This window comes from Mustela erminea, chromosome 10 (assembly GCF_009829155.1).
Source record: "Mustela erminea isolate mMusErm1 chromosome 10, mMusErm1.Pri, whole genome shotgun sequence".
Taxonomy (NCBI): Eukaryota; Metazoa; Chordata; class Mammalia; order Carnivora; family Mustelidae; genus Mustela; species Mustela erminea.
Genome location: NC_045623.1, coordinates 38,922,787 through 38,947,361, shown reverse-complemented (window position 1 = coordinate 38,947,361; position 24,575 = coordinate 38,922,787). Strand labels below are relative to the sequence as shown.

Genomic DNA, 24,575 nt, shown 5'->3' with positions numbered 1-24,575 from the left:
AAGCCAGATTAATGAATTTTGTTTGTTTCTGAAGTGTTGGGAGTTTTTGAGCAAAAGATGACACGATGAGAGCCCTCAAAGACTAGAGGCAGGGATTGTAACTAGCAGGCTTTAATTAGGAGACTTTGTAGTGGTTAAGCCAGAGATATAGAGGGCATAAGGAATAGGCAGGCTCCTTCTCAGATTTTAACTGTTGCTATTTTTCTTCTTAGTTTTCCATTTCAAACACAAAAATCTTTGGTCACCAAATACAACAAACTCCTTTCTGATTTATGTTCTTTGCACTTTGCCTGGAAATTACTTCCTTAAGATTTTCAAATAGCTTTCTTTTTCTTTTCATAATTCAGATCTCAGCCTCAAGTATTATATTTTCAAGAGGGCCTTCTCTGACCACCTAGTTTTTAGATGTTCTTTCTCTTAAGTTACTCTCTATTACATCAGGTTTTCGTTTTCATAAATCACATTTCACTATCCTAAATCATGTTTATTTAACATCTGTTCTCCTAAGTAGAATATAAGCTACATGGGAGCAAGGACTTTGCCTTGTTTACCATCATATCTCCCACCATATAGAACCCATAGTTCTGATCCATAGTTTGGGTTTTCCTGACCCATAGTATGCCCTCAGTATTTGTTGAATGAATAGATGGATGGATGGATGGATGAATAACAAATGAACTCTATGGGCTATATATTTAGGAAATAAAATTTACAACATTGGACTCTGGAACCAGATTATCTGGTTTTGCATCCCAATTTGGAAAGTTCCTAGTTATAAAATCATGGGCAAGTTATTTAACTTCTCTTTCCTCACTCTTATTGTCTAATATGTAATATGTGTGCCTATCACATGGAATTGTGGAGATTAACTGAGCTAATATATGTAAAGCACCTAAAATCGTGCTTGACATAAAGTGAGTCCATGTAAGTGGACTTATAGTCATATATAATCATAGCCATATAATCATATAACCATATAATCATAGCCATGATTATAGAACCTATTAAATGACATAGAATTTCTTTTATGTTTTGTATAGTGAATAGAAAGAGGATTATGTTCTACATTTTCTAGACTCTAGCCTTAGTTACCAGCTTTTAGATTTGATTTTTATGTCACAGATATGTGCCTTCTACAAAAAAAAGGAATAAAAATAACTGAAAACATACAGAAGCTTGATTTTTTTGTCATTTATTTCTAGGTGAAGGTAAAACAAGAATCAGAACTGAAACTCAAATCATTTGCTCCTCCATATGTATGTAATGTAACATTTTAAACTTATGTTAATTTTTTAACTTACTGTTTTTTAAATTACAAACTAATTTTTTATAAAATTTTCTGTATGTTTTAGGCTCTTCAACCAGAATTATATTTGCTTCCTATAATGGATCATTTAGGAAATATTTATTCAGCATCAACTGTTGCTTTAGATGGGCGGCAAACTAATAATGGTGTTGCTGAGGCTGATGGAATAATCCACAGACCACTTAGAGTAACTTTGTTGAAGGAAGAACCTGGAACAGATCCCAGTTTTTTAGTAAACACTTTGAAAGAGCTTCTCAACAAGAATCAGGAAGAAGGTGATTTCAACCGGAATGGGAAAAACAAAGAGGTTATTATAGTACGTTTTAGTAGTCAGGCCTGTAAGCAAATTCTGGGCAAATCTAGCCTTATAAATGTAGCAATAGCAAACGAAAGCTATAGTTCCAGTTGGCGTTTTTAAAAAATAGTTTCACCAAGTGGGAGAAAAAAAAACAATTAGTATGTGAAAAAGCCAAATAAAAATACTTATTGCACTTAAGTAAACTCTACTACCTTCTTTTGTAATAGCTTCAGATAAAGTTAAGGCCAGAGGAAAAGGAAGTGATCACTGCATAGAACCTTGGTAGTATTACTATGAGTGAGAAGATCTTAGCCACAACTGTATCAAACCAAAGCAAAGCAACTTTAATTCTGGGAGACATTTGTATTTCAAAGAATCACAAATCTTTATATGATTACATTCATCAATTTACTGATAGTTCAGCTCTTAAAAAGAGCCACCCCACCTGGGTGGCTCAGTCTTTAAGCATCTGCCTTTGGCTCAGGTCATGATTCCCAGCTTCCTATGGAATCCAGCCCCTTCTCCCTCTCCAGCTCCCCTGTGCTTCTGTTCCCTCTCTTGCTATCTCTCCTTCTCTCATAAATAAATAAAATCTTTTTTTAAAAAAAGTGGTAGATAATTAAACAAAATTAAACATATAAATAAAGCTGGAACTATAAGAACTTATTGAAAAAAATGTTGCATAAAGAAATAAACTGTTTATGATGGAAAAACAAATACACTAGACATTTATAAATGAATCTTTCCAACTAATGACAACATCCGTTACAGCTGCAAAATATGCATGTTCTTCATCAGTTGCATTTTTCTCCATCTTCAGTTATAGTCATTCTTACTTTGTAAGTTTATAGCTCCCTTCTGATGTGGTTTATTATTTCTGATAAGACATGTGGATGAGATCCACCTATTTTATTTGATGCCAGTGAGATACTCAGAATCTTTACCTCATTGATCTAGTCTTGTGTTTGCTACAGTGTTAAATATTGCTTTCTAGTCAGGATATTACTTAAAGGGGGAAAATACCTGGGGAAAAAAATTCAGAGTGGAATCCCAGCATTCCTGAAAAGTACAAGGTCAAGTAGCTAATGAAGTGGGCATTTGCCCTACATAAAGCTGTGAGTAGTGTCATATTTCATATACTGAGCTCTACTGGCCAGATATTTGCACAAAACACACAAAAAAATCCTTGGTGAGAATATTTAACCCTTGAATTTTGTGAAAATGTAGTTTTTAAATTATATTTCTTGATGCTTTCCTCCAAAAAGAAGTATGCTGGCCAGCATATGCTCATTTTTAAAAAGTTCTGGAAACACCAATAACTATATAAAGAAGAAAATTAAGTTTAAAAATAATTCTACAATCCAGAAATGGCTTTTGTTAGTATTCTGGTATATGTTCTTCCAGTTATTTTTTTTCAGTTCTTGTATGTAATAAATATTTTTAGCTTTTAAAAATGAGGATACAGGCCCTCTTAGACCCTCTTTATATTTCAGAATATATTGTATATCTTTCCTATCAATAAATACAGATCTACATCATTATAGAATTCCTTGTGGCATAATTTATGTACCCAACCCTGTATCAATGTTTTTGCTATTATGAATACTGGTGCAAGCAACATTTTTCTAAGTGCTTTGTGCATTTGTCTTATTTTTTTAAAAGAAGTTTAATGGCTGTTTCTAAGGCTGTGTTTCTTGTTGTTATTCTTTTTCTTTTAAGAACTTTTCAACATTGTGTGTCTTCCTCTAGTCACATCTTCTTTCTTCCTAGAGATAACTACTACTATGTTTTTTTGTGATCATTGTTTTCTTGCTTTTCTTTACAGTTTTACAACCTGAATATGTGTTCCTTAACAATAGTTTAGTTTTTGTATGTTTTGGGTTGCATTAATATGGAATCATATTGAAAGTATTTTATTTTTGACTTGCTTCTTTTGTCCAACATTGTAAGATTCAGTCATCTTTCACATAAAACACCATTTCATTTTTTCATTGTATAATATTTCATTTATGACTATACCATAATTTATTTATGCTGAATATGAACATTTGGGGGTTGCCTGGGTGGCTTCAGTGGGTTAAAGCCTCTGCCTTCGGCTCAGGTCTTACTCTTTGTTTTCTATTTGTCTCGTGTCTTCTATCTTCCTAGTTTTTCCATTTTCTTGCCTTTTTTGGATTGAGAAGTTTTTTATGATTAACTTTTATCTCCACTCTTTGCTCACTATATATCCACTATTGTCTTACTATTTCTTATTTTAGAAAATTGTTAGTGGTTGTTATAAGGTAGAGGTAAGCAAATACCTATATTTATACTTAAAATTTTTTTTTTAATTTTAAGTCATCTATACACCCAGTGTGGAACTCAGTCTCACAACCGCAAGATCAAGAGTTGCATGTTCCACCGACTGAGCCAGCCAGACACCCCTACTTTATTTTATTTTAATCCATACCTCTGGCTTGTTTTTAATAAATATTTTTGGAACACAGCCATACCCATTTGTTTACATATTTTCAATGACTGTTTTTACACTATAATGACAGGCTTGAGTAGTTATGATAAAGACCAAATGGTCCATGAGCCTGAAATATTTAGTATCTGGCCCTTTAAGAAAAGATTTGCTCTGAGGTATACATTATATACACTTTTAATTTGAAGTCTACTTTCAAATCATATACAACATCATAGATAAGAACCATACAGCAGTATTACTATTTCCTCCCTTGGTTCCTTTGTGCTGTTGTTGTCATATATTTTACTTCTGTGTATAACTCCACAATACGTTTTTACCATTTTTAATTTACACCGTTAGTCAACTTTTAAAGAAATAAAAAGTAAGGAGAAAAATGACTTTTTATATTTAAGAGAGAGTTTTTTCTCCCCACCCAGTGATAATAAACCTAATCTTTGTATCAGTGCATGATCCTGGGCTCAAGATGATCCTTACAGCTTTGGCTCCTACCCTTCCTTTAGGCCTTGCCTCTAACTGGGGATGAGAGGGTTTTCTATCCCCTCCCCAAAGACTTTTCAAAGCTAATATTGTTGGAAGGAGAGTCACCTGCTTGCTGATGGCTTTTGCCTCTATTCCTCCATGAGTCTCAATAGATTTTTGCATGGGTTCTGAGATGGGTGAGTTTCCTCTTCCTCCCCGCAGTGGCTTAGTCTTTTACTTTGTATGAAAAGATAGTGTTGAAAAGGATGGGGTTTCATACCTATGTGCCACTGATGGCTCTTTCAGTTTACCTGCTCTACCCCCAGTCTTTCTTGTGAGTATGATACAGGCATATGGGAAGAAGCTTGCTATTAAGTATTGATGTCCTTTGTGTCTGAGGATCCCAGAGTTTCTAAACAATCCTGGTAGCCTACATTGGCCTTTAGAATGCCTTAAAATTTTAACTATTTTCTTATTTCTTTTAATGGTAGTTACCCCTTCCTCCTGTGCTCTGCCATAGAGGAAATAATTTTCCCCTAGATGGAAACTGGAATTCAACTCCTTGCAAATATAATTCTCCAATGAATTCAAGAAAAGTTATTATTTTATAGGTTATGTACCTTTTTCTCCTTGTTCAAGTTGGAGCACTGTTTCATCTTCTTATAATTCTAACCAAAAATGGAACTGCAGTTCTTAAATTTTAATATAATCAACTTTATTGGTATTTTCATTTATGGGTAGTGTTATTTATATCTTTTTTTAAAAATCCCTTTTATACCCTGAGATGTATTATCTTTCAAACATTTTGTGTTTGCTTTTCCAATTTAATTTATTAATCTATCAGGAATTAATTTTTACATGTGATGTGAGGTAAAGTTCCTTAATTTTTTTTCCATATGTACCCTTCCCCATTTGATTGTTGTGCAGTTTCTTAAAATACCAAATTACTCTTTTGTGGTGCATGAGAATGCAAAATATCTGAGGTCTAGCATTATATTATCAAATATAGCTAGGAAGGCAGTACATAGTATGTTTTACAAGTTCTTTAATAACGGAGAAAAGAGTAATGCTTTACCCATTTTCATATCAAAATGGGTATTCCCTTCCATTAGATATCTTCTGTTCCTTCCCATGGGTCTGTGCTACACACCTCTACATTTTTGTGTCTCAACTTTAATGTGTTTAATACTTTATTGTTGCCTCCAAACAAGTATGCTTTCTTGTTTGGTTTCATTATTCTTCTAGTTGTTCAGACTTTAGTCATTATTGTTCTAGTTGTTCAAACTTTGAAATATTCCTCACTATAGAATAATAGATTCTTAGAGTAAAGGAAACTTGAAAGCCATTTTGTAGCTGCCTTGCTGCTTATAATCTGTTTTCCAGTCTATCCTCCAGAATGTAGTCAGCATCATTATTCTTGTTACAGGCTGGATTATTTATCTCCCTGCTTGAAAACCTTTGAAAGACTCATTGATTGCTACTTAAAGCCCATGTTCTTTAAGATGACATAGGGAGTGCTTTGCACTCTGACTTCAAACCCAGGTTGCAAACCCAGGGCTGCAAATGTTTGGCCATGCAGATTGTTCACTGCCTAATGCCTGAAGGCTTCTTTCACATAGATGATGATATGAATAGAGCTTTCAGGATTTGCCTAATGGGGTAATTGGTTCTGTAACTTCTAGCTATTATTATTATTATTATTATTACTACTATTACTACTACTACTCCTATTATTACTACTGCTACTACTACTACTATAGTTTGGGGGTAGGAGGGGAGGAAGAAATACCATGAAGTACAACTGGAGAGAAGGTAGGGACTGCAAGAGCCTTGGTTCCAAAACTAAGGGAATTTTAGGCAATGAAAAGCCATCTGAGCTTCTGTTTGTTTGTTTCAAGTTTTTATTTAAATTCTGGTTAGTAATATTATTACTAATATTAGTGTAATATTAATATTACACTAATAATGTTAGTGTAATATTAGTCTCAGGAGTAGAATTTAGTGATTCATCATTTATGTATAACACCCAGTGGTCATCGCAAGGCCTTTAATACCCATCACCATTTAGCCCATCTGCCCACCCACCTTCCCTCTAGCAACCCTCAGATTGTTCTCTATATTTGAGTCTGTTTTATGGTTTGTTTGCCTTCCCTCCTACCCCCCACGATTATCATCAGTTTCATTTCTTGAATTGCACATATGGTATTTTTCATTCTCTGACTTATTTCACCTAGCCTAATACACTCCATCTCCATCCATATTGTTGCAAATGGCAAGATTTCGTTCTTTTTCATTGTTGAGTAATATTCCATTATATATTTATATATATGTGTGTGTGTGTGTGTGTGTCCCCACATCACAACTTCTTTATTCATTCATAAGTTGATGGACATTTGGGCTCTTCCCATAGTTTGGCTACTGTTAATAATGCTATATGTTAATAATTAATAATGCTATGTTACTAACATTAATAATGTTAATAATAAACATCAGGATGCATGTGTCCCTTCAAATCAGTATTAGGTAAATTCCTAGTAGTATACAATTGCTGGATTGTAGGGTAGTTCTGTTTTTAATGTTTTGAGGAACCTCTACTGTCTTCCAGAGCGGCTGCACTAGCTTGCATTCCCACCAAAAGTGTAAGAGGGCTTCCCTTTCTTCACATCCTTGCTAACATCTCTTTCCTGTGTCATTGATTTTAGCCATTCTGACAGGTATGAGGTGGTTTCTCATTGCAGTTTTGATTTGTATATCCCAGATGATCAGTGATGTTGAGCGTATTTTCATGTGTGTGTGTTGGCCATCTGTATGTCTTTGGAAAAGTGTCTATTCATGTCTTCTGCTGATTTCTCAACTGGATTATTTATTTCACAGGTATTGAGTTCAGTAAGTTCTTTATAGATTTTGGATACTAATCCTTTATCAGATATAGCATTTGCAGATATCTTCTTCTATTCCAAAGGTTGCCTTTCAATTTTATTGATTGTTGCCTTTGCTGTGTGGAAGCTTTTTTTTTTTTTTTAAATTTTTATTTTTTATTTATTTTTTTTTATTAATTTTTTATTTTTTATAAACATATATTTTTATCCCCAGGGGTACAGGTCTGTGAATCACCAGGTTTACACACTTCACAGCACTCACCAAAGCACATACCCTCCCCAAACCCCCTCCCCCCAGCAACCCTCAGTTTGTTTTGTGAGATTAAGAGTGTGTGGAAGCTTTTTATCTTGATGAAGTCATTTTGTTTTTGAGTTCATTTGTTTTTTAGTTCATTTTGGTTTTGCTTCCCTTTCCTTCAGAGATACCTCTAATAAGAAGTTACTCAGGCCAATGTCAAAGAGGTTGTTGCCTATGTTCTTCTCTAGGATTTTGATGGTTTCCTGTCTTACATTTAGGCCTTTCATCCATTTTTAATTTATTTTTGTGTGTGGTGTAAGAAAGTGTCCAGTTTCATTCTTCTTGGTGTTGGGGAAATTGTGTTGGGGAAATTCATATGACTGTCCAATTTCCCCAACACCATTTGTTGAAGAGATGGTCTTTTTTTCCATTGGCTATTCTTTCCTCTTTTGTTTTAATGGGAGTAACATGGCTGAATTTCAGTTCTGGAAAAACAACTTAGGTTACATTATGCACAATAGACCGAGGTAATAAGACCTAAACTATGAAATGCAGTAGGGAATAGAAATCAGAACTTGAAATCAAGAAACTCCTGAGGATTGGGTACTGTGCTATGTGCTTTACATGTACTTTGCCATTTTAGGAATAAATAAGGAGACTTGGGTTAGAGAAATGACACCTGCTGTGACAGTGTCAGGACTTAAACTCCTGTGTGTCTGACTAAAGGCCCATGCTTTATTTATAACACTGTGCTAGAGTCATACTGAACTTTTCACTGTTGTCAAAAATACTGCATATATTGGTACACTGTATCTTCCAAATGCCATTTTCTTTGCATAAATTATTCTTACTCTCTTCTTTTTCAGGCAAACATCTCACAGTTCAAAACATAGTTTCACAGTTATCACTTCCTTTTCTCTGAATTTGCAACATTTTATGCATATACTACTATACCTCTCAAAGCACTATTATGATTTTTTCAAAGTGAATAGACCTTTCTTTATGTTTTTAAATTGCATAGGTATTGAATGGTGCAGTCATCATGCTCTATACTGTTACTAGGAATGAGATCCACTAGCCATATCCCTATCACAATTACTCAAAATCTGAATTTTGCATTGTTATTTCTTTCTTTGGCAGGGAGGGGAGCTGGTATTTTACTCTTAGCTTTAAAATAGCTGATATATCTGGGTTTTGTTCATTTTGCATTGAATATATCCTTTAGAAAATCCCTGTTTGTTCTAAAAAGATTTTCAAATGTGCATTTGAAATGTATATTTCAAAGGGAAATGTAGCAGCTAGACTAAACTTAAATCGGTATGGGTTGCAAAATTTTGTGGCAACCATTATAAATGATTTTTCAATTATTAACATGACCATTAATTTTTTTCTAAGTTAAAAAATTTGATTTTTCCAAGGGAAAAATATCTGTATTAACACTTTCAGGTTGATGGATCTTTTGTTCATATAGATCATATAGAGAACATTAATGTTAACATTTTAAAGGCATTGCATAGTTTTCCTACGTGGGGAAATTTTGTTAAAATGGAGGGAGATTTTATAGCTAGAAATGTATGTGAAATAACAAATGACATTATATGCTCTGTATTTATAGCAGCATTTTCCAGAGAAGTTTCCTCAATATAATTTCAAAAGATGCTTTTGGCAAAAACTTTCTGAAGACAATTAAGTTTGAGTAAAACCCAATTTATCCCCATCTTGCAGATTCACATTGTACATAAACACAGAAATCCTGCAAGTGTGTGTGTGTAGCGGGGCAGGGTTGTATTCTTGGTAGGGTTCCTTAATCCGTTTTTTCCCAAACTGAATTGACCAAAGAATTCTTCACATAAACTGTTTCATGAAATTCACTTTGGAAATTGTTGCCTTATATCATGAATAGTAGAGTTCATGGAAATTCTGAAACATGGGACAAGATTATAGTATATATATATATATATATATATATATATATATACACATACATATTTGTATGAACTTTCATTTTACTATTTTCTTAATATTATGAACTTTATTTGCCATGGATGAACAGCAGCATCAGCTGGGGGGAAAGCCACTCCAAAAGAAAACCAGACTGGAAAAAATCAAATTGGAAATTCTGAAGTTCCAGGATCATTGGAATCGAATAGTGATTATTTTAGCAACAAAAAAAGGTAATTACTACAGATGTTGATTCTATGTGTCATAGTCTAAACTATAAGAAAGAGATATCCAGAGTACTGGTACAAGGACTTCTAATCAGAACAAACATATGAGTGAAATTAGTAATATTTTAATAAAAATGACCTTGAATCTAATCTCTACTGTTATATATGAACAATAGAATTAATAATAATCCAATATAATCAATAGTTTATCACTTAAATTTATTTCCATTGTGATTATTTTATCAGAGCAGTGTAATGACAGAAAAATTTGCCTTTACTTGACTTTCTTAGAATTAATTTTTCTGCCTCACTTAGATTCTAGGTTATGGGTAAACTAACCAGCATGCTTGAGTTTCATATGGAATCATTTCATTCAGAATATAGTATTTAGACAACAGTTTTGCATATAGTATTTTGAAATTAAGATAAGGGATTTTATAAACAATCATTCACAAAAGAACTATAAATAAAATTTTCCAAAATTTTTAATTATTTTACTTTGCTATAGACAGTACAATGTGATTTGAATTTAGCTGTAGTAAATATGATTTTCTTACTCATACTAAACATAGTTTGTGTTGATCATTAATGAGTTTAATGATCATTAAAGATAATATGCTATTGGTCTCAGGCTTTTTAAGGTTTTAATGTTATATTTGTGTTTACAGAATATCAAGTAAGATATGTAAAATGCAAAAAGCTAATGTTCATGGAATCGTTTTTTAACTTTTGACTTTCAAATCTGTCATTCCCTTTAAGTCCGTTTCTTTGGAAAAATGAAGATGATGGGGTTAATATCATTAGAACAGAGGACAATCAGGTATGACTTTAAAGTTTTTGTTTAAATGCAATATTACAACAATATTTATAACTACAAAACTGCAGCATAAAATGTTTAAGGTTAGAGGATGGGAGATAAGCCTCAAGAAAGCTCAGGAGTCAACCATTTCAGTGAAATTTTTGGGTGTTCCATGGTATGGGTGAGACATATTGAGGTATGCCTTTTAGAGTGAAAGTGAGGTTTATATATCTTGCCCTAGTTTTCACAGAGAATCAGTCATTTGATGGACCTCTTTGGAAGTTGGAGAAAGATTTGCCACATTTGGATGTGCTGCTTCAGTTTTGGGTTTTTGTTTGTTTGGGTTTTTTTTTTTTTAAATCAAGTAATCTAAAAAACTGCCAACTTTGGGCCCAAAGCAAGAGAAGGCTCAGGAAGTGATCTGAGAGACACTGCAAGTTGCCACTTAGGTTTTAAAGGCCAGGTCATACAGTACTGCCTGATGTGTAGTAGACTGGAATGCTGAATGGAGTCTGAGGCAAGCTCTGGTAGGAGAATCACAGCTCAGAGCCCTTGGGTTTTAGAGCAAATAAATGTTCTGTTGTTTCTGGATATTAATAAAACATGCTATCTTCATGCTTTAAAATTTTTGACAGTCTAGTGGATGCTTAACGCTATCCATGGTTTGAATTTTAATTGCCCAAATTATCCTTAAAGTTGATCATGTTTTAATAATTTTATGGACTCCATTTTGGTAACTTTTTGAAAGTACCTTTTCAAATGTTTCTTTAGAGTTGCTTGTTCTTTGTTTCTGTTTAGTATGGTTTTTTTTTTTTAATTCCCTGGAGGTATTTCTTTTATGCTTATGCTATGCTGCAAGTATCCTCCCCTACTCTCTGTCTTGTCTATAGTCTATTTTGCTGAATTCCTTAAGTATTCCATATCCTTATTTTTTTCCACATTCTCTTGTTAGGTCTTAGACTGAGAATAGTATATCAGAATCTCCTATTATTAGTGTGTTACTATTTATCTTTGCATCTCCTGTGGTTTCTGATTTACTTAGATTTCTCTGTTATTTGGGACAATGTTCTAATTTGAATACTAGGATCACTTGCACTTTTTTGACTCATTTAGTGCTTTTTTTTTTTGCCTGAATTCTCCTTTATTGCATATCAAGATATGCTTTCTTTTATATACATTTATTTGGCATACCCTCATCTTCCCTCCCCACTTTTTTCCCAGCCTTTCTGAATTGCTTTATTTTAGGTATGTCTTTTTTTTTTTTTTAAGATATTTATTTATTTATTTATTTGAGAGAGAGAGAGAGAGAGAGAGCGCACAGAATGAGAGAGAACAGAGCAACAGAGAGAAAAGAGAGAGCATGAGCTGGGGTGAGGGGCCAAGGGAGAGAGACAAGCAGATGTCCCACTGAGCAGGGAACCCAGTGCAGGGCTTGATTCCAGGACCCTGAGATCATGACCGGATGCAGAGGAAAATGCTTAACTGACTAAAACACCCAGGCGCCCCAGGTATGTCTTATATGTACAGCCTAGATAGAGTTGGGTTTTACTTTGTGAGACAGTCTGAAAATATTTTTCATTTAGTAGGTGAGTTATGTCTACTTATATTATTGACAGGACTGATGTGTTTGTCTGGAGATTTGTCATTTTATTTTATGTTACTATGAGTTACTATGTAGTTTATTTGTACTTTTCTCCCCCTCCTCGTTTTTTTTAGAAAGGTTGTATTTTTGTTCTAGTGTTTATCTTTACACTAATACATTGATGGCTAGTATTCTTAGTGCCCTCCTTTTTCCTTTTGTAAAAATGTATGCTTCTGCTTTTGATTTGTTACCTCAAATTATTCACTGACTCCTGTTATAGTCAGGGCAATCAAAAAAATCTCCTTTCTTCTCTCATGTATTTTTAGTTCTTTTATTTCTACTGTATCAGAGAATATCACATTTATATACCATACTTCTAGTCTTATGCCCCCACCTTTTCTTTTAGTCGCAGATTGTAGTTAAATATATTAAATACTTACTGAAGAAGATTTTTCAATCATCTCTTGGTTGGATTAAGTTCAATTTTAAAAAGCACCTCACTGTAATATTCTCGTCTTCCACATTTAAAACTTTGAGCAGAGTTAAGTAAACTAGGGCCTGGAGACTGTTTTGTAAAGGCCTTGAACCTAAGTGTGCTTTCTACATTTTTTAAAAAGAGATCTTATTTATTTATTTGACAAAGATCACAAGTAGACAGAGAGGCAGGCAGAGGGGGAGGGAAGCAGGCTCCCCAGTGAACAGAGAGCCTGATGAGGGACTTGATCCTAGGACCCTGAGATCATGACATGAGCCGAAGTCAGAGGCTTAGCCCACTGAGCCACCCAGGTGCCCTGTTTCCTACACTTCTAAGGAATTGAGAAGAAAAAGAAAAATCAGGACAGAGACCATATGTAGCCCACAAACCCTAAATTACTTAGTCTCTGGCCCTTTACAAAATGTATTAATCCTTGCTGTAGAATTTTGATACCTGAAGGACAGCTTGATTGGGTATTACATCCTTAGCTTACATCTTTTTTCCTCTCAATTTCTTTGAAATTGTCTTTTTTTATATGTTACTAATAAGTGTGGTGACTGGTTTTCTTTTCTTTGTAAACTAGCTTGTGTAGATTTGTCTGGAAGGCTAGAGGTTTCCTTTAATGTGTACTAGTTTTACCAGACTGTATCTCAATTGAGAATTCTAGGACAGGTTTTGCTGTGTACACAGTGGATTCTTGCAGTGTGAAAATCAGGACTTCTTTATACCAGGAATGTTTTTTAAAATTATAATTTCAGGGGTGCCTGGGTGGCTCAGTGGGTTAAGCCTCTGCTTTCTGCTCAGGTCATGATCTCAGGGTCCTGGGATTGAGCCCCACATCGGGCTCTCTGCTCAGCAGGGAGCCTGCTTCCCCATCTCTGCCTGCCTCTCTGCCTACTTGTGATCTCTCTGTCAAATAAATAAGTAAAAATCTTTTAAAAAACAAAAGTAAACAAAATTGTAATTTCAGAAAACAATTCAAATAGCAGATCCATTCTGTTGTTTTGTTTTCTTTTTTACCTTTTATATATGTTACTTTCTCTAAATAACATATTAGATATAAATAAAAATAGTAAAATAGATATATTTTACTAAAATAGGAAAACAGACATATTTTACTAATTTTTGTGTTTCATATTCTTTGCTCTTTTTATTTGTATTCTCCACTATCCTTTTCTTTTTGGCCATATTTTTTTCCTTTATTAGATACTAATTTATTCATTTCTGAGACAATTTTGTTTTTCCTTTCACTTCTTTTTTCAGTTCAGCCAACTTTCACATCTTCCTCTTGTTTTTCCTATTTTATTCTGAGTTTTAAAATTTCTGATTTATTTTGTTTGTTGGTATCTGCAAATGCTTGCTTAATTATGTTTAATCTATATTGGAACTATTAAGTCTTTCTCTATTTCATGGCTGCCTATTTTGTTTTGTTTTAGTTCTCTGTTTTGAGGGTTCTAAAAAATCTGTGTGAATGCTAGATTATTTTGAGATATTGTTTATGTTTACTTGTGTTGGATTTTTCGTGTAAGTAATAACAGGTGTTCTTACAGAGGACAGGGAATGCTGTTTGGTGGTTTCTTTTGCTTAGATCAGGAGCTCCCTCTTCTGTTGCTGTAGTGAAGTGCAGCAATTTATTTTTAAATGGGGTCTTTTTTGTCTATTTTCGTTGAATTCTCTTCTACTATTTAATTCAGCAGAGCTATCTTGGCCACTTTCTTTTACCACTTGGCCCTGAATAAACACCCTCTTCCAATTATTTTCCTCTCTCCTAGAATCTGTCTTCCCATAATTAGCACCTCTGGCCCCCTATATTTTATAAACCCCTTCTTCTGGCCTCCTCATCAAGTGCTCTGATTTAAAAGATCCTTACTCTCAGTATTTCTTCTGCACATGGGGTCCTCTCCTTCAAGACTAAATCATGTTTATTGTGTTATCTTTGTATAGTAGTCACTAATGCACAGTCCCATCTGCTTGTAGGTGTGGGCTCCTGAGCACACTCTCCTCATCTAGGGTGTTTATTTCCCCATGTATATGTAAAGTAAAGTATGTGTAAATTAAAGGAGTCTGTGTCCTACTTATGCTGTAGACATAAATTATGGGTAATTTTATTTGCTTTCCTTTTATAGTAATTGGGAAGATATATGGAAAGATTGTAATTTAGGTGGTTGCCATTATTTTATTAGAATCTGAGCTTAACCTTAAAAACTAGAAAAAGAACAATAAAACAAAGGAGGAGTAAGGGCTTAATGAAGATAGGAGAAACTAAGAAGTTACAGAAATGAAAAACCTAGCAGAAAGAACTGAAAACAACTCAAGATCTATGACGTGCTAGTGGGAGAAACATCAACATTGGTAAGGCTTAAGGTACTTTATCATAAAAGGGTGGTAACACAAAAGTTAGGAAAGGTGAAGGTGATACAAACACAAATACAGAGCAGATAAAGGATATGAGAATAAAATATTTCCTAAAATTTGAAAATGTAATACATTTCCTAATTTTCAAAGTAGAATATAAATGATCAAAGTTGACCCAATTTTTAAAAAATCAGTAGTCGTCTTAGAAAAATTTTAAAGTTATAAGTAACTAAGAAATCTTGGAAGGAAATCATGTTTAGGAAGGATTAATGGATTCCTTTTTTTTCACTCTTAATTTTAAATGAAGTGCCTGTGTATAATGTCCAAGGAATAGTGGAGAAACTGGAGCACAAGGGATAATCTATAGTTACAAATACAGATTTGGGAGTTTGTCACCATATCAGTAAAAAAAAAAAAAAAAAAAAAAAAAAATGCATTGCTGTTGTGAATTATCAAATACTTACAAATAGGTGAAAAGTAATGTGTTATCCTATCAGATCCTACTGATTTTCATGTTTGCTTACAGATAGATAAAAAAGAGTGTATCACTCTACCAGATCTTATTGATTTTCCTTCACTTCCTTGTCAACCTGCTCTTTCTCCAGGAATAATTGATATATCTTTATTACAGATTGAAAGTAAGTATGTTGACACTGTAAGTACAGATGATTCTGTGAGGTGAAGTTAAATATTAATGGAAAATTATTGCCTACTGGGTAGAGAGATTCAATTTGGGAAGATAAAGTTCTAGAGATAGGTGGTGGTGATGGTTGCAAAGCATCATGAATGTACATAATGCCACTGAACCGTACATTTAAAAGTAGTTAAAACTGTTGATGTGTATTTTACCACAAAAATGTTATTTTAAAGTATGTGAATGATATGTTTTTACTGAATATGTTTAACAATCACTAATGTTACTTGGGCTTTTAAAAATATACATTTTGGGGGGCACCTGGGTGGCTCAGTCCGTTAAGCATCTGACTCGTAATTTCCACTGACGACATGATCTCAGGGTTGTGAGAGTGAGCCCACATTGGAATCTGTGTTCAGTGCAGAGTCTGCTTAAGATTTTTCTCTCTTCCTCTCTCTGCTCACACACACACACTCTCTCTCTCTCAAAAATTAATGAGATTTTTATATATAAAAATACATCAAGAACAACAAGTCTAGGTCAAAGATAAATTTACCAAAAGAATTAAACCAAGATGCATAATTACTTCAACTTTACCTAATTTCTACACATATATGTAAATGTAGAAGAGACATACTATATTCTTTACATATCTGAAAATCCCCTTATTGTGTTCCTGTTAGAAACTGAAATGACTCCTCGGTATTTTCCATGGTGGGAAATGCAACAAAAACAAAAACAAAAAAACAGACTTTTGGGTAAAATTTACTCTTGCTATTTTAAGTACTCTTAAGTTTTACACCTAAAAGGTTATTACCTTTTAGGAGAGAAGATTATTGAACAGATGAAACAAGTAAAGGAAGAAAGAAGATATCTGGAAAGAATTAGAGAAGAACTTCTAAAAAAAGTCGAAAAGCTATGTGAACAGAGCAAATTGAAGCGATATCATGGTAAAGTTTATTACACCTTTTATCACTCTATATTTTATCATTAACATGCTTTACAGAAAGTTTTTTTTTAAGTTCAAATTTTTTTTATAATTGGCATTCATTTATTCATTATTGTCTACTGAATTTAGCCACTGTTCTAGGGGCTGAGGAAATAATAAGCAGACACAATTTTGACTGCCCTCAAAGAGCTTATAGTCCAGTGAGAAAATGATAATCAGGAAAACAATGATGCATCCTGATGATGCTATGATAAAGGAATTACAGAATTGTACACCTAGAAGTACAGAGGAAAAACACCCAAATTAGATGGGAGAGATCAAGAAAGGCTTCCAGGAAAAGTGTTAAGGATGCTAGAATCTGAAATGTGCCTCCTCTTGCCTATAGGCCTTCAGAAATGTTTTTCCCTCTGCCAGCTACATCTTCTTTTCCTTCTATCTACCCTCATCCCAGGTCACCTGGCTTTTTCCTACTAATCATTCAATCTCAGCTTTAGGTATCAGTTACTCTAGAATCTCAGGATTCATACTCTAGAATACCTTAGAATCAGTTACTCTAGCAATCTCAGGATCTTAGTCTTCCCTACATGCTTAATTTTGTGGTATATGTCTATCTGCTTTGAGTGAATGAACGAATGAGAAAAATTAGGTAGAAAAATAGCTTGTTTTCTTGCAACAGAATTAGAAACAATTGTTATTGGGACTGGTAGAAATGGAAAAATGAGACAGAATGGAGAAAGTATAGAACAATGGGTTGAGAGATGTTGAAGGATTTGAAAGGACTACATTTTGAGTCGTATTTGAGGATTGTATGAATAAAAGGTATATATGGAATTAACTGGTTTTAGGATCCTCAATTTACAGCAAGACTATTTCTTTAGTACTATAACTGACTAAAAGTTACAGACAATGTCAGAGATACTTCTGCAGGCTCCATCTCATAATAAGTGTTACTCTGGAAATGGTGGCAATGACTCAGCTTTGTTGTACTGTTCAAAGTGACTTTATGAGACAAATTTGAGTAATGGACTAAAAATCTTAGGACCAAGATTCTAATGCCAGATCTATCTTTTACTTATTTCTTCTCTTTGTGCCTCCCTTTTTCTGTTTATAAAATGAGAATGATCATTCACTTTCTATTTCAACAGGAATGTTTCAAGATAGAAGACCATGTATCAGCCATCAAATATTTATTGAGGTTATGTGCCTCAATTCCCTGCATTGTTTTAAATGTTGAGGGTACACCAGCAAACAAGATAAACAAGGCCCTGCTCCTAAGGAGCTTGCTTCTAAATGGGAAGAGACAGAGAGTGAACAAATAAGACAGTATGAGCTACTGAGCAGAGCTCAGAAGTCAGTTAAAAGAGCATAGTAAAGGGTGATGGCACAGTAGAGCTGCTTGAGCTAGAGTTTTCAAGGAAGGCATCACTGAGGTGGTGTCATAAAGATATGATTAATAAGGAGGCAGGCAGATAAGAAAATAGGTGAGGGGGAAAGCCTGAACAGAAGGAACACTAAAATGTCAAGGTCCAGAGATGGAAACGAGCTTTGCAGTACTAAGGACCTGAAATGAGGCAAGTGTGGCTGGAACGAAATACAGAGTAATGTAGAGGAAAATAAAATCAAGAGGTCAGCAAGGAACAGATAGTCTCATTCAAGAAATCTAGATTTTATTCTAAGTAAGGTGGGAAGCCATTGGAGGATTTTTAAGCCAGAGGTTTATAGGATTTAAAAAATATTTTTAAAAGATCAGAATGACTGCTATATGGAATAGCCTGTTCTGTTACAGGGGCAAGAATGGAAGCAGAGAGACCAGTTAGAAACTAATGGACTTTCAAAAGATGATAGTGGGGGTGCCTGGATGGCTCAGTCCATTAAGCATCTGACTCTTGATTTCAGTTCAGGTCATGATCTCAGAGATTGAGCCCCATGTTTTTGGCTCTGCGCTCGCAGGAAGTCTGCTTCAGATTCTCCCTCTCCCTCTGAGCACACACATATATATGCATGCTCTCTCTCAAGATAAATCCTAAAAAAAGATGATAGTGGATTAACTAGGGACATAGCTTTGAAGAAGGTAGAATGTGCCAGATGCTGGAAGTATTTTGGCAATAGTATCAATAGAACTTGCTGAAGGACTGGGTAGAAGGCATGAGGGAAATAAAACTCTTGAATTTTAATCAAATCTCCTTATAGACTTTTTAAATTGGTGTTTGCATTTCTTTGATAATCTTTTAAAAATAAACCCATATTTTGATATAATAGCATGCCATTTGTGTTCCTGTTAAGTTTGTATTTAGAATCTCCTTGGTGTCAAACTGAGAGCCTAAACTGGCAGTATTAAGTTTCTAATTTTCTCAACTAAGGGGCTCAGATTTAAGAAATTCCTGCCCTATATAAGTTTTGGTAATATATTTGGAATAATTTTAATAAGTGATGAATCAGAATCAGCTTACTTTATAAAACATAAGTCATTTTGGAGGGCTGAAAAAACAGTATGCCTTTCTCTGGAAAAAAGTGATCAAAATAAATACACACGTTTTGCTATAGGTGGTATTTTCAATGAAGATTTTTCAGAAGTAATTATAAATTTAAAGAACTTCGTTTGGTTCCTGTGTTTATCACTACTATATTTGTAAGGCAAATCCTTTTATTATCTAATACACATTTCAATCTTTGCTTTAATTTCCTCAACATATGAGGGAAAAAGGTTAGGGGAGTAGAAGGGTTTAAATTAACTCTAGGGTCCTTTCCAGATGGAAAAGTTTAATCCTTTAGTCAGACTTACACTATAATCTGCTTTTTTATAGCCTGTGATGGTTGGAAGAAAAAATATTTGGAAACAAAGAAAATCACAGCATCACTAGAGGATGTTTTAACAAAACTTAGAGAAGATTTGGAACTTTACTATAAAAAACTGCTCATGCAACTTGAATCCAGGGAGATCAAGATGAGACCAAAGAATTTGGCAAACATCACAGACTCTAAGGTACTTATTACTAAATGTGTTCATATTATGTTAGAGATGTTCTACTCAAAATACGTGGTTTATCACTGTTAGTATTATCATATGTAGGATGCTTTGGGCTACAGGTAACAAAACCTTGACTTAACCTAGCTTCAACAATAAGAAAATGTATGATCTCCTGTAATGGGTGCTGAGAAAATACCATCAGCAGCTTAATGATGTCTTTAAAGGGCTAGGTGCTTCCAGTAGTTCTCCCCTATTATTTTCATTATAAGACTGCTTTTCCTCATGGTACCAGTAGAGTTTCCGATAGCTAGTAGGACTATATGCCTCCCAAAAAAGAATATATAAAACTTTTCCTTTAGCCCAGTGGGGGTTAAACCAGGTTGAACCTGGATTAATAGTAGTTATCAGGGAGTACTCTGTGTTTATTTAGACTACTTAGGATCTACTTCGGTACCTGGGGATAGGGTCACTTTCTTTGAATCTGTGGGAAAGAGATGAATACCTGATGCAATATGGCAGGGTCAAAAGTCTGCACTACATTCCTTTTCTTTAGCTGGGGACTAGTTAATAACACCCACAGAATATAAAGGTATTGGTATATTAAGAAAATTATTGAATTATATTTTGATTTTTTTTCCTGAGATAGTATTGAACCTTGATAGATCAGAGACATGAAGTTCACTTTTTAATTGAGTTATTATGTATATAAACAAATAAATTCAAGGCCACTTATCAATTTTTGTTGGTTGACCAAAAAAGATTGCATGTTAATTATGATTGAGAGTATGGATTTGACTTTAGACATGATGAAATACTGAAAGTTTGCTATTTTATTTTTTCCCAGTCTTATTGAGATATAATTGGCATATAACATTAGGATAAAGTGATATATGTATATATTATAAAATGATTCACACAGTAAGTTTAATTATAAACTATTTTTCCTGTGATGAGAGCTTTTAAGGTCTATTCTCTAAGAAACTTTCAAATATACAATACAGTATTGGTTTTTTTTTTTAAGATTTTATTTATTTATTTGACAGAGATCACAAGTAGGCAGAGAGGCAGGCAGAGAGAGAGGGAGGGAGCAGACTCCCTGCTGAGCAGAGAGCCTGATGCAGGGCTCGATCCCAGGACCCTGAGATCATGACCTGAGACGACGGCAGAGGCTTTAACCCACTGAGCCACCCAGGTGCCCCTGCAATACAGTATTGTTAACTATAGTTATCATGCTGGGCATTATATCCTCAGAATTTCACCCATTTCCCCTGATTCTCTACCAACCCATCCCCGGAATCTGTTCTGTTTCTATGAATAAAAGTTTACCATTTTAGATAAACCTAATGTAAAACTCAAATAGGCTCAAGTAATCCATTTTAGCAGATACTTTTTATTTTGCATAGCTGATTTTTTGTTTTATCAATTTTTTTTCACAATGACAGCTTAAAATTTTTAATAGTTTTTGTGGACTACTATACTTAAATCTTTCTAAACAAAAATAACCAGAAAGTCTTCTTATATAAAATATAGTATTTCATTATTAAATATTTTAAAGAAATACTAATCTGATTCAACTAATAAAGTATACTGACAATTTCAAAAGCCTAGTATCTTAAACCTAATATATTCCTTTTGTAGTAATAGTTCTTGCCTTTGTGGTGCTAATTTAATGGCAATTTGTACAGATATCTACTTATTTTTATAAAACATGAATAAAGGTGGTAGAACAGAAGAGAATGTGGTCCTTAAGACATAAGAAATTTACTCCAAGCAATGAGTTTATTTTATGCAATAGGTTATGATTTGCCTTTTTGGAATTATCACTTCATAGTTTACAAGGCAATAAAAATAGATGTTTTACTAAATAAGGGTGTCTTTATGTATTTCACACAGAATTACCTCATCATCCAGATCACTGAAGTACAGCATGCAATTGACCAACTTAAGAGAAAACTGGATACTGACAAAATGAAACTTATAATAGAAGTTAAGGTAATTTGCATTTCTCCTAATCAGGTAACATTTATCTTGAAATAAATTGTTTTAGTGTTTTACTTTTGGGCATCAAAATTTAATTTAGTGTAAGGATAGCAAAGGATTGTCTTAAAATCATTATCTTAACAACCAAGAGTATGAGTGAGAAAAATGCAGGAATTGAACCCTGTGTAAAGGTGTAAAGGTTATAACAAGGCCAAAGTAAAATTAGTAGAATTTCACTAAGAATTAAAGGAAAAGGACCTTCTGAATCAGTGCAGAGTCTTAATAGTTTAAAAGTAATTTTCATACATTGAGTCATCCATAAATAAGTCTGACAAACCACTGAACGCCATTTAATTTTTAGTTTTTTTACCTGTTCTGGGAGTAATTATGCTCTGATTATTTTCATATACATATAATTATATGAAAGCTCTAAGTTCACTTCTTTATCAAAAATAGATCTAGAATCAGAACTGTCCAATTAGAACTTTCTGCAATGATGGAAATGTTCTGTATCTGCACTAATACAGCAACCAGTAGCCACGTGAGGATATTGAGCACTTCAAAGGGTAGCTTGTTGTGTAACTAAGGAATTGATTATTAAATTTTATGTAATATAATATAAATTTTATGTAATATATATTTATGTAATATATTATGTAATATATAATATATATAATATATAATGTAATATTTATGTAATATATAATATAAATTTTATGTAAATTTTATGTAATATAAGTAGCTACACATGGCAGGTAGCTACTGTACTGAATAGTGCAGGTCTAGATTCTTTTCATTAGCAGTGTTTAGTTAGGCATCTCTCAATTTTAGAAGGGTAAGATGAAAGTTCATTTTTGAAAGGTGATTCTTTTTATAGATGAGAAAGCAAGCAGTCTCAGATTTACGCACATTGAAAGCTGAACTGGCACAGAAGAAAATTAACACATCTTTACAGTCTCCATTAGGTATGTTAATTTATAACTTGTCAAAAAATTTAACCATTGTTCTCCTTGGTGCAGTAATTTATATAAATCATAAGTTTTATATATTTTCACTTTTCATACGGGTTTTACAAAGTGTTTCAGGAAATACTAGATGTAAAAGCAAAATGGTGCCTATTTGGTTATTTTTGAAGCTTTTAAATATTACATATTTTATAGTACCATATAATTTTCTCTTTTAAATAGAGACAGTTTGTTCATTGTATTTTAATTAAAAGCAATCTGGGAATATAGTATCTAAGAATTTAAAAGTTTAGAAATACAGACAGTATTAACTCAGCTAATACTATGGAAAATGGTTGGTTTTTCTCTGTGATAAATAACTGAGTAAATAGAAAATGAAGTAGTCTCAATAACAGACGACTGGATCATCATTTATTCCAATTTGAAGGCAGGGAGCCTATACAGGGAAGGCAGATTTATGTAAAACCAGAATTCAAGGAAGCAAATTTTTAATGTGTTTATAGGAACTAATATAAGTGTAACACAATATTCTTAATTACCCTGAAGAAAAGAGAGACCTCTGTACATTTAGAAAAATTTTAATTGTGCAGAGAAAATAATTGAGAAACCAATGTCCTTAGAAAATTAAAAATAAAATGCCAATAGAAACTAGCTAGGAAATAAATTATAGATGTTCATAAATGAAGGAATAATAACTAGAAGGGTAAATAAAGTTTCTGCTATAACTTCATAAAAACAGTTTCAGTGAAAAATACTAATTCAAAATATTACTTATTTTAATCCTTTTTCCCCCTTTTGGAGACTTAATTAAATTAGTTTAAGTGCATCAGCTTGATGAACCTAAAAGATACTAAATTGCAAGTTTTAAATTTATTGAACAAAAAGTACAGAGCAAAGTGCTTCTCCAAGTCTAGGTTTTTAAAAATTTTATTCTGAGCAAATAATTTCCACTTCCAATTACACGTATTTTTAAAATTAGCATAATAAAATCCTAAAAATTTTTTCCTAATTATAGTGTTAAACATAAAAGAGTAATATAGTAAGTTGACTTCTTACCTTTGTTTTTAAACAAAGCATTTCTTTATCTGCTTTTAAGTAGAATAACTAAAATATGTGACATGACATTTGTATTCTCTTCAAGAAACTGATTTAAACTGATCATTTTTTCTAAATCTTAATAGTTTGACAGAAGATGTTTATCTGTCACAGCTTTGGTTTTAAGACTTTCCACATGTCTTCAGTTTGCTGTTTGGCTACAGCATCTCCAGAATAGTCAAGACAATTTGCGTGCCACATACCAATGCCTCGTAAGCCACGCTTTTGTATGTATGCCGCCTTTAAAGAAATGCTCTGAGGGTCGTCATACCACACTTGATGAAAATGGCCAGAAGAATCCTATAAGAATAAATTAAACTGTTTAGTACAATATTAAATCCAATGATTCAAAAAGGATACAATGAAGTAAATAGAAATTTTAGGGCACAGTACATTATGCTTTCATGGTTCTGTATGTGATACTTTCTAGATATGACTGTAGTACTTTCACAACAGCAGAGATTACACAAATGAGCTTCGTAATATAGTCTGTACTATACTTAAAGTCCTTCTCATGCTCTCGTTCCTTCATGTCCTGAGATTTCTTCCTTGGTCTGATCTGATGGTTAGCGACCATCAGAGTCACTCATGGAGCTTTTCAAAATACAAATTCCTGGGACCCACATGAAACCTACTTAATCAAAATATTCTAGGGCTGGAACCTAGGACATGTATTTGTTTTGTGTTTTACTATCCCATTAGGTAATTCTGATATACAGACATAGTTAAGGAGGATCACTGCTATGGTCCTCTAAAACCAGCTTATGCTTTTTTTTTTTTTTTTTTAATCTACAGTTCCCGAAAATTTGCCTAGTTAGGAGCTCAGGGGATGATTTTGTTTATGATGAATTTGCCAAATAAAAAGGTAATGGGTGGGGAAAATATCTCCTTTAATAGGTCTTACAGAATTAAGAACCATAAACTAGCCTGTAAAGTCCTCCCCAGCATCAACTGC

The 24,575-nt window shown here is 33.4% G+C and overlaps 2 protein-coding genes across 9 annotated transcripts in view; one reads left to right on the top strand and one right to left on the bottom strand.

Annotated features, from left to right (window-relative positions):
- Nucleotides 1–24,575, top strand: part of SPATA1 (spermatogenesis associated 1) — a 53,471-nt gene that overhangs the window by 24,631 nt on the left and 4,265 nt on the right. For 2 of the 4 annotated variants that reach the window (XM_032361309.1, XM_032361306.1), the window contains exons 5-13: nucleotides 1,203–1,256; nucleotides 1,353–1,581; nucleotides 9,704–9,824; nucleotides 10,578–10,638; nucleotides 15,556–15,667; nucleotides 16,488–16,613; nucleotides 19,417–19,595; nucleotides 21,474–21,572; nucleotides 22,438–22,525. In XM_032361309.1, the coding sequence (XP_032217200.1) occupies nucleotides 1,203–1,256; nucleotides 1,353–1,581; nucleotides 9,704–9,824; nucleotides 10,578–10,638; nucleotides 15,556–15,667; nucleotides 16,488–16,613; nucleotides 19,417–19,595; nucleotides 21,474–21,572; nucleotides 22,438–22,525 (1,069 nt within the window). Of the gene's footprint in view, nucleotides 1–1,202; nucleotides 1,257–1,352; nucleotides 1,582–9,703; nucleotides 9,825–10,577; nucleotides 10,639–15,555; nucleotides 15,668–16,487; nucleotides 16,614–19,416; nucleotides 19,596–21,473; nucleotides 21,573–22,437; nucleotides 22,526–24,415; nucleotides 24,486–24,575 lie in introns of all 4 variants that reach the window. The other 2 variants (XM_032361308.1, XM_032361307.1) reach the window with 2 other exon arrangements.
- CTBS (chitobiase) overlaps nucleotides 23,108–24,575 on the bottom strand; it is a 69,862-nt gene continuing 68,394 nt past the window's right edge. For all 5 annotated transcript variants that reach the window (XM_032361310.1, XM_032361312.1, XM_032361311.1 and 2 more), the window contains one exon: nucleotides 23,108–23,920. In XM_032361310.1, coding sequence (XP_032217201.1) covers nucleotides 23,729–23,920 — 192 coding nt within the window. In that variant the 3' untranslated portion in view covers nucleotides 23,108–23,728. The remainder of the gene's footprint in view (nucleotides 23,921–24,575) is intronic.